The sequence below is a fragment of the Oncorhynchus mykiss genome, chromosome 18 (genome assembly GCF_013265735.2).
Source record: "Oncorhynchus mykiss isolate Arlee chromosome 18, USDA_OmykA_1.1, whole genome shotgun sequence".
Taxonomy (NCBI): domain Eukaryota; kingdom Metazoa; phylum Chordata; class Actinopteri; order Salmoniformes; family Salmonidae; genus Oncorhynchus; species Oncorhynchus mykiss.
In genome coordinates this window covers 71,942,885-71,952,835 of record NC_048582.1, presented here as the reverse complement: position 1 = coordinate 71,952,835, position 9,951 = coordinate 71,942,885, and the positions used below count along the sequence as shown (strand labels likewise).

General features: G+C 45.7%; 2 protein-coding genes across 2 annotated transcripts; one reads left to right on the top strand and one right to left on the bottom strand.

The window, feature by feature from the left end:
* Positions 1 to 6,659: 6,659 nt before the first annotated feature.
* LOC118941017 (repetitive proline-rich cell wall protein 2-like) lies at positions 6,660 to 8,594 on the bottom strand. Its single transcript, XM_036951087.1, has 2 exons — positions 8,573 to 8,594; positions 6,660 to 7,846 (listed from the first exon to the last, which is right to left on the bottom strand). The coding sequence occupies exons 1-2, from the start codon at positions 8,592 to 8,594 to the stop codon at positions 6,660 to 6,662; spliced, it is 1,209 nt and encodes a 402-aa protein (XP_036806982.1).
* On the top strand, positions 8,593 to 9,608 carry LOC118941016 (ATP-dependent RNA helicase A-like). The gene is made up of 2 exons (XM_036951086.1): positions 8,593 to 8,599; positions 8,761 to 9,608. The coding sequence occupies exons 1-2, from the start codon at positions 8,593 to 8,595 to the stop codon at positions 9,606 to 9,608; spliced, it is 855 nt and encodes a 284-aa protein (XP_036806981.1).
* The last annotated feature ends 343 nt before the right edge of the window (positions 9,609 to 9,951 follow it).

Here is a 9,951-nt window from a genome sequence, read left to right as displayed (position 1 = left end):
TGGTTAATGAGCGTGACCAGCTCATGAGCGAGTCCAGCTTCAATGGTTAATGAGCAAGACCAGCTTGAATGGCTAATGAGCGTGACCAGCTCATGAGTGACACCAGCTTGAGTGATTAATGATTGAGACCAGCTTGAATGTTAAATGATCGAGATCATCTTGAATGTTAAATGATCGAGATCATCTTGAATGGCTAATGAGCGTGACCAGCTCATGAGTGACACCAGCTTGAGTGATTAATGATTGAGATCATCTTGAATGTTTAATGAGCGAGTCCAGCTTGAATGTTTAATGAGCGAGTCCAGCTTGAATGTTTAATGTGCGAGTCCAGCTTGAATGTTTAATGAGCGAGTCCAGCTTGAATGTTTAATGAGCGAGTCCAGCTTGAATGTTTAATGAGCGAGTCCAGCTTGAATGTTTAATGAGCGAGTCCAGCTTGAATGTTTAAGAGGGAGAATAATATGTTCAATAGAGGAACTTAAATAACTTTGAGCGTGCACCTCATTCACGCACCAACAAGACTACTTTTCTAATGAGAGACACCTTGTAGTTTTTCCAACTACTTGCTAATTTAAAAAAAAAAAACAAGCCTGAAACCCTTTCTAAAGACTGTTGACATCTAGTGGAAGCCATAGGAACTGCAATCTGGGTCATATCTATTTGTATATCCCGTAGGCTAGCATTGAAATGGCCTTTGTTTCAACAAGTCAAAATATGTTTCTATTTACTCCTCAGATACCCTAAAATGTAATCAAACTATAACATTTCAGAAAGAAGTATGTTCAATAGGAAACCTATTTTAGCAGGTGCTTAATGTCTTCAAACACGAATTTCCAAGACTGTGTCCCTCAACTAAAACTGTTATTTCTTATTCATTTTTGACATTACAAGCCTGAAACGTCATAGACTGCTGACACACTGTGGATTGCATCCAGGGAGCAAATTTTCAATTTGATCTTTCTCTTGAATTTCTAAGAGGATGGTCTCTTATTAAAAAAAAACAATTCTGTTTGGTTTTTCTTTGGATTTTCTCCTACCATATCTTGTGTGTTATATTCTCCAACATTTCTACAAACTTCAAAGCGTGTTCTTTCCAATGGTACCAATTATATACATATCCTGGCTTCAGGGCCTGAGCAACAGAGGATACCTAAGGAGTTGTATAGTAAGAATAACCAGGTCTGAGCTGAGACATAGAGCACGACCCTATTGGTGACCGTCAGGCCAATAGCAGAAGGTGTTGTGGCCAGTGAACCAGGAAACAACGGCTCCTTTAGCATACCGTTGCTAATTAGCATCCTTCTGTTTGCATGGCTGATATAGATCAACGGGCAAGACTTATCTATCGACTGGCTGCAACAAGGGGAGAGGGATGGAGACTATTATAGTTGACAAGTACACACACACGCACACACGCACACAAACACACACACACAATTTAGCTTGTTAGCATGGGCACCAAGCCAGTGCTAGCCGAGCCGTCACGTCTGGCTGGATATTGAATAGGAAACAGGGAAACAGACAGTGAAACAGAGTCCCGTGGGTTTATCACCCCTCTGTGCTCCCAAGGACCAGCTAGCTCTCCATTCTGTTCTGTCATGTTCATTAGCATCAATGATAGGCCCCCAGCTACAGAGAACACTGCATGATGGAGTGTGTCTGTGTGGGGAGGTTGGTTATTTGTGTGTGTGTGTGTGTGTGTGTGTGTGTGTGTGTGTGTGTGTGTGTGTGTGTGTGTGTGTGTGTGCGCTCACTCGAGTGTGACCATGTCTCTGTGTCTCTGCAGTATCTCTGCGTCTGTCTATTCCTGCTGGCTGTGTGTTAGTGTCTCTCTCTCTGTTTCTCTCTCTCTCTGTCTCTCTCTCTCTCTCTCTCTGTCTCTCTCTCTCTCTGTTTCTCTCTCTCTCTACCCTCTCTCTCTCCCCTCCCCCCCCATCTCTCTCCCTCTCTCTCTCTCTCTCTCCCCTCCCTCCCCCATCTCTCTCTCTCTCTCTCTCTCTCTGTCTGTCTGTCTGTATTTCTCTCTCTCTCTCTCTCTCTCTCTCTCTGTCTCTCTCTCTCTCTCTGTCTCTGTCTCTTTCTCCCTCTCTCTCTGTGTCTCTCTCTCTCTCTGTCTCTCTCTCTCTCTGTTTCTCTCTCTCTCTCTCTCTCTCTCTGTTTCTCTCTCCCCTCCCTCCCCCCATCTCTCTCTGATTCCCTTCAGGCCATATAGTGTATATTCTGACTCTCTACTGTACCTGTACATCATTAGAGTTCCTCGAGGGTCAAGTCCTTCTTCTCCACAGCAGAACATTTCACTGTTTATATCCGCTGTTTCTACGTTGCCCTCATTGATGTTCTTGTTTTCTCTGTTGATTGTAAGGCTACGATAGAGTCTTCCATTTCAGTGATATGAAAAGAGAGAAAGATGTTGAATAAGCAATCTTTGATGATTAAATAGAGCAAAGTGACACAGGGGAAAAGGATGAGTGTGCTGTGCTGTGATGAGATGTGATGAGATGTGATGAGATGTGATGTGATGTGATGAGATGTGATGTGATGTGATGTGATGAGATGTGATGAGATGTGATGTGATGAGATGTGATGAGATGTGATGTGATGTGATGAGATGTGATGAGATGTGCTGTGATGAGATGTGATGAGATGTGATGAGATGTGCTGAGATGTGATGTGATGAGATGTGCTGAGATGTGATGAGATGTGCTGAGATGAGATGTGATGAGATGTGATGAGATGAGATGTGATGAGATGAGATGTGATGTGATGTGATGAGATGTGATGAGATGTGCTGAGATGTGATGTGATGAGATGTGATGAGGTGTGATGAGAAGTGCTGAGATGTGATGAGATGTGATGTGATGAGATGTGATGAGATGTGATGTGATGAGATGTGATGAGATGTGATGAGATGTGATGTGATGAGATGTGATGAGATGTGATGAGATGTAATGTGATGTGATGAGATGTGATGAGATGTGATGAGATGTGATGTGATGTGATGAGATGTGATGAGATGTGATGAGATGAGATCTGATGTGTTGAGATGTGCTGAGATGTGCTGAGATGTGATGAGATGTGATGTGATGAGATGTGATGAGATGTGATGAGATGTGATGTGATGAGATGTGATGAGATGTGATGAGATGTGATGTGATGTGATCAGATGTGATGAGATGTGCTGAGATGTGATGTGATGATATGTGATGTGATGAGATGTGATGAGATGTGATGAGATGTGAAGAGATGTGATGAGATGTGATGAGATGAGATGTGATGAGATGTGACGAGATGAGATGTGATGTGATGTGATGAGATGTGATGAGATGTGCTGAGATGTGCTGTGATGAGATGTGATGAGGTGTGATGAGAAGTGCTGAGATGTGATGAGATGTGATGTGATGAGATGTGATGAGATGAGATGTGATGAGATGTGATGAGATGTGATGAGATATGATGTGATGAGATGTGATGAGATGTGATGAGATGTAATGTGATGTGATGAGATGTGATGAGATGTGATGAGATGTGATGTGATGTGATGAGATGTGATGAGATGTGATGAGATGAGATCTGATGTGATGAGATGTGCTGAGATGTGCTGAGATGTGATGAGATGTGATGTGATGAGATGTGATGAGATGTGATGAGATGTGATGTGATGTGATCAGATGTGATGAGATGTGCTGAGATGTGATGTGATGATATGTGATGTGATGTGATGAGATGTGATGAGATGTGATGTGATGTGATGTGATGAGATGTGAAGAGATGTGATGAGATGTGATGAGATGAGATGAGATGTGATGTGATGAGATGTGATGAGATGTGCTGAGATGTGATGAGATGTGATGAGATGAGATGTGATGTGATGAGATGTGATGATATGTGATGAGATGAGATGTGATGTGATGAGATGAGATGTGATGAGATGTGATGTGATGAGATGTGCTGAGATGTGCTGAGATGTGCTGTGATGAGATGTGATGAGATGTGCTGAGATGAGATGAGATGTGCTGTGCTGTGCTGAGATGTGATGAGATGTGCTGTGCTGTGCTGAGATGTGATGGGATGTGATGAGATGTGATGAGATGAGCTGAGATGTGCTGTGCTGTGATGAGATGTGATGAGAGAGGAAACATGAATATGGACCAAGGCTAGCTTCTCTCGCTAGCTTCTCTTTCTTGCTAGCTTCTCTTGCTAGCTTCTATTTCTTGCTATCTTCTCTTTCTTGCTTCTCTCTCTTGCTATCTTCTCTTTCTTGCTAGCTTCTCTTTCATGCTAGCTACTCTTGCTAGTTTCTCTTTCTTGCTAGCTTCTCTTGCTAGATTCTCTTTCTTGCTAGCTTCTCTTTCTTGCTTCTCTTTCTTGCTTGCTTCTCCTTCATGCTAGATTCTCTTTCTTGCTATCTTCTCTCGCTAGCTTGAATCTCTTGCAAACTACTTTAGCACACAAACATAAGCCAGATGCTTGGGGTGGTCTCTTCCTGACAGATGGCTGTTCAGCTGGGGGAGGAGCCAGGCAGAGGGGCTTGTCTCTTCCTGACAGCTATACAGCTGGGGGAGGAGCCAGGCAGAGAGGGTGGTCTCTACCTGACAGCTGTTCAGATGGGGGAGGAGCCAGGCAGTGGGGGGTGGTCTTTCCCTATCAGCTGTTCAGCTGGGGGAGGAGCCAGGCTGAAGGGGGTGGTCTCTTCCTGACAGGAGTAGGGAAATACAATTTGTTTTACTTTAGCCATATACTTGATTGTACAAAATGGGTTAGGGTTGATGATGAACAGTATGCTCTTTCCTTGACATAGACTGACCAGGTGAATCCAGGTGAAAGCTATGATCCCTTATTGACCCCACTTGTTAAATCCACTTCAATCAGTGTAGTTGAAGGGGAGGAGACAGGTTGAATTAGGATGTTTAAGCCTTGAGACAATTGAGACATGGATTGTGTGTGTTTGCCATTCAGAAGGTGAATGGACAAGACGAAGGATTTAAAGTGCCTTTTGAACAGGGTATTAGGGGACAGCCACACCGGTTTGTGTCAAGAACTGCAACGCTGCTGTATTTTTCCCGCTCAACAGTTTCCCATGTGTATCAAGAATGGTCCAACACCCAAAACACATCCAGCCAACTTGACACAACTGTGGGAAACATTGGAGTCGACATGGGCCAGTAAAACACTTTCGACACTTTCGACACAGTCCATGCCCCGACGAATTGAAGCTGTTTTGTATCTATCCAATATTAGAAAGTTGTTCCTAATATTTTGTTCACTCAGTGTGTATCCAATATTATTTATATTATTTCAAATATGTCTGTTTATAACTTTGTTTTTTACTGTTTTTTTGGCTCATTCCTGTGACAACATTGTCTACGCGTCTTCTTCCACAAACTGCTGATCGTCTCAACTCATCGTCTCCAATAGTCTCAACAGAGTCTGTGTCTCTGTAGCTAGATAGACTAAGTTATTTGTCAACACAGAGAGAGATGGCTTTAAGATGTCACTCTCCTCTCCCTTCTCTCCTTCCTGCTCCTCCCTCTTCCTCCCTGCTCCTCCTTCCTGCTCCTCCCTCCTCCCTCCTCCTCCCTGCTCCTCCTCCCTCCTCCTCCCTCCTCCTCCCTGCTCCTCCTCCCTCCTCCTCCCTGCTCATCCCTCCTCCTCCCTACTCCTCCTCCCTCCTCCTCCCTCTTCCTCCCTACTCCTCCTCCCTCCTCCTCCTTCCTCCCTACTCCTCCACCCTCCTCCCTGCTCCTCCTCCCTGCTCCTCCTCCCTCCTCCTCCCTGCTCCTCCTCCCTACTCCTCCTCCCTCCTCCCTGCTCCTCCCTCCTCCTCCCTGCTCCTTATCCCTCCTCCTCCCTACTCCTCCTCCCTCCTCCTCCCTGCTCCTCCTCCAACCTAATCTTTACCCTTGGCCTCTGCAGACCTTGGGGACCCCCAGAACAGATTACAGCAGGCTTACCAAAGCAGGCTGTAGATCTGGAGGCTTTAACTCAGGAGGCTTTATCCCTGGAGGCTTTATCAATGAGCCTTTATCAATGAGGCTTTATCCCTGGATGCTGTATCTATGGAGGCATTATCCCTGGAGGCTTTATCCCTGGAGGCTTTATCAATGAGGCTTTATCAATGAGGCTTTATCAAGGAGGCTTTATCTATGAGGCTTTATCCCTGGAGGCTTTATCAATTAGGCTTTATCCCTGGAGGCTTTAACTCAGGAGGCTTTATCCCTGGAGGCTTTATCAATGAGGCTTTATCAATGAGGCTTTATCAATGAGGCTTTATCCCTGGAGGCTTTATCAATTAGGCTTTATCAATTAGGCTTTTTCCCTGGAGGCTTTAACTCAGGAGGCTTTATCTCTGGGGGCTTTAACTCAGAAGGCTTTATCTCTGGGGGCTTTAACTCAGGAGGCTTTATCTCTGGGGGCTTTAACTCAGGAGGCTTTATCTCTGGGGGCTTTAACTCAGGAGGCTTTATCTCTGGGGGCTTTAACTCAGGAGGCTTTATCTCTGGGGGCTTTAACTCAGGAGGCTTTATCTCTGGGGGCTTTAACTCAGGAGGCTTTATCTCTGGGGGCTTTAACTCAGGAGGCTTTATCTCTGGGGGCTTTAATGCAGGAGGCTTTATCTCTGGGGGCTTTAACTCAGGAGGCTTTATCTCTGGGGGCTTTAACTAAGGAGGCTTTATCTCTGGGGGCTTTAACTCAGGAGGCTTTATCTCTGGGGGCTTTAACTCAGGAGGCTTTATCTCTGGGGGCTTTAACTCAGGAGGCTTTATCTCTGGGGGCTTTAACTCAGGAGGCTTTATCTCTGGGGGCTTTAACTCAGGAGGCTTTATCTCTGGGGGCTTTAACTCAGGAGGCTTTATCTCTGGGGGCTTTAACTCAGGAGGCTTTATCTCTGGGGGCTTTAACTCAGGAGGCTTTATCTCTGGGGGCTTTAACTCAGGAGGCTTTATCTCTGGGGGCTTTAACTCAGGAGGCTTTATCTCTGGGGGCTTTAACTCAGGAGGCTTTATCTCTGGGGGCTTTAACTCAGGAGGCTTTATCTCTGGGGGCTTTAACTCAGGAGGCTTTATCTCTGGGGGCTTTAACTCAGGAGGCTTTATCTCTGGGGGCTTTAACTCAGGAGGCTTTATCTCTGGGGGCTTTAACTCAGGAGGCTTTATCTCTGGGGGCTTTAACTCAGGAGGCTTTATCTCTGGGGGCTTTAACTCAGGAGGCTTTATCTCTGGGGGCTTTAACTCAGGAGGCTTTATCTCTGGGGGCTTTAACTCAGGAGGCTTTATCTCTGGGGGCTTTAACTCAGGAGGCTTTATCTCTGGGGGCTTTAACTCAGGAGGCTTTATCTCTGGGGGCTTTAACTCAGGAGGCTTTATCTCTGGGGGCTTTAACTCAGGAGGCTTTATCTCTGGGGGCTTTAACTCAGGAGGCTTTATCTCTGGGGGCTTTAACTCAGGAGGCTTTATCTCTGGGGGCTTTAACTCAGGAGGCTTTATCTCTGGGGGCTTTAACTCAGGAGGCTTTATCTCTGGGGGCTTTAACTCAGGAGGCTTTATCTCTGGGGGCTTTAACTCAGGAGGCTTTATCTCTGGGGGCTTTAACTCAGGAGGCTTTATCTCTGGGGGCTTTAACTCAGGAGGCTTTATCTCTGGGGGCTTTAACTCAGGAGGCTTTATCTCTGGGGGCTTTAACTCAGGAGGCTTTATCTCTGGGGGCTTTAACTCAGGAGGCTTTATCTCTGGGGGCTTTAACTCAGGAGGCTTTATCTCTGGGGGCTTTAACTCAGGAGGCTTTATCTCTGAGGGCTTTAACTCAAGAGGCTTTATCTCTGGGGGCTTTAACTCAGGAGGCTTTATCTCTGGGGAGATGTATTTTTATTTATTTTTTATTTCACCTTTATTTAACCAGGTAGTCAAGTTGAGAACAAGTTCTCATTTACAAATGCGACCTGGCAAAGATAAAGCAAAGCAGTTCGACACAAACAACAACACAGAGTTACACATGGAATAAACAAACATACAGTCAATAATACAGTAGAAAAATTATATATACAGTGAGTGCAAAGGAATTAAGATTAGGGAGGTAAGGCAATAAATAGGCCATGGTGGCGAAGTAATTACAATATCCCAATTAAACACTGGAGTGGTAGATGTGCAGAAGATGAATGTGCAAGTAGAGATACTGGGGTGCAAAGGAGCAAGATAAATACATACATAAATACAGTTTTGGGATGAGGTAGTTGGATGGGCTACTTACAGATGGGCTATGTACAGGTGCAGTGATCTGTGAGCTGCTCTGACAGCTGATGCTTAAAGTTAGTGAGGGAGATATAAGACTCCAGCTTCAGTGATTTTTGCAGTTCGTTCCAGTCATTGGCAACAGAGAACTGGAAGGAAAGGTGACCAAAGGAGGAATTGCCAGTGGGTTTGGCGATGAGAATGAAGCGAGGGCCAGCCAACGAGAGCGTACAGGTCGCAGTGCTGGGTAGTATATGGGGCTTTGGGGACAAAACGGATGGCACTGTGATAGATTGCATCCAATTTATTGAGTAGGGTATTGGAGGCTATTTTGTAAATGACAGTGCCTAAGTCGTGGATCGGTAGCATGGTCAGTTTTACAAGGGTATGTTTGGCAGCATGAGTGAAGGAGGCTTTGTTGCAAAATAGGAAGCTTAGATTTAATTTTGGATTTTGGATTGGATTATCTCTGGAGGTTTCATCTCAGGAGGCTTCATTTCTGGAGGTTTAATCTCTGGAGGTTTAATCTCTGGAGGCTTCATCTCTGGAGGCTTCATCTCTGGAGGCTTCATCTCTGGAGGCTTCATCTCTGGAGGCTTCATCTCTGGAGGCTTCATCTCTGGAGGCTTCATCTCTGGAGGCTTCATCTCTGGAGGCTTCATCTCTGGAGGTTTCATCTCTGGAGGTTTCATCTCTGGAGGCTTCATCTATGGAGGCTTCATCTCTGGAGGCTTCATCTCTGGAGGCTTTATCCCTGGAGGCTTTATCTCTGGAGGTTTCATTTCTGGAGGTTTCATCTCTGGAGGTTTCATCTCTGGAGGCTGTATCTCTGGAGGCTTCATCTATGGATGCTTTATCTATGGAGGTTTTATCCCCGGAGGCTTTATCCCTGGAGGCTTTATCCCTGGAGGCTGTATCTATGGAGGCTTTAGTTCTGGAGGCTTTATCCCTGGAGGCTGTATCTATGGAGGCTTTATCCCTGGAGGCTGTATCTATGGAGGCTTTATCCCTGGAAGCTTTATCCCTGGAGGCTGTATCTATGGAGGCTTTATCCCTGGAGGCTTTATCCCTGGAGGCTGTATCTATGGAGGCTTTATCCCTGGAGGCTGTATCTATGGAGGCTTTATCCCTGGAGGTTTCATCTCTGGAGGCTTCATCTCTGTAGGTTTCATCTCTGGAGGCTTCATGTCTTTAGGTTTCATCTCTGGAGGTTTCATCTCTGGAGGCTTCATCTCTGGAGGTTACATCTCTGGAGGCTTCATCTCTGGAGGCTTCATCTCTGGAGGCTTCATCTCTGGAGGCTTCATCTATGGAGGTTTTATCCCTGGAGGCTTTATCCCTGGAGGCTTTATCCCCGGGAGCCTGTATCTATGGAGGCTTTAGTTCTGGAGGCTTTATCCCTGGAGGCTTTATCCCTGGAGGCTGTATCTATGGAGGCTTTATCCCTGGAGGCTGTATCTATGGAGGCTTTATCCCTGGAGGCTTTATCCCTGGAGGCTTTATCCCTGGAGGCTTTATCCCCGAAGGCTTTATCCCTGGAGGCTGTATCTATGGAGGCTTTATCCCTGGAGGCTGTATCTATGGAGGCTTTATCCCTGGAGGCTGTATCTATGGAGGCTTTATCCCTGGAGGCTTTATCATTGGAGGCTTTATCCCTGGAGGCTTTATCCCTGGAGGCTGTATCTATGGAGGCTTTATCCCTGGAGGCTTTATCCCTGGAGGCTTT

Bases quoted from the DNA above. Each gene is read 5' to 3' on its own strand.
- LOC118941017 (XM_036951087.1), bottom strand. From the start codon at position 8,594: ATGCTACCGATCCACGACTTAG. The intron at 7,847-8,572 runs GCACTGTCATTT...ACATCTCCCCAG, and splicing joins GCTACCGATCCACGACTTAG to AGATAAAGCCTCCTGAGTTA.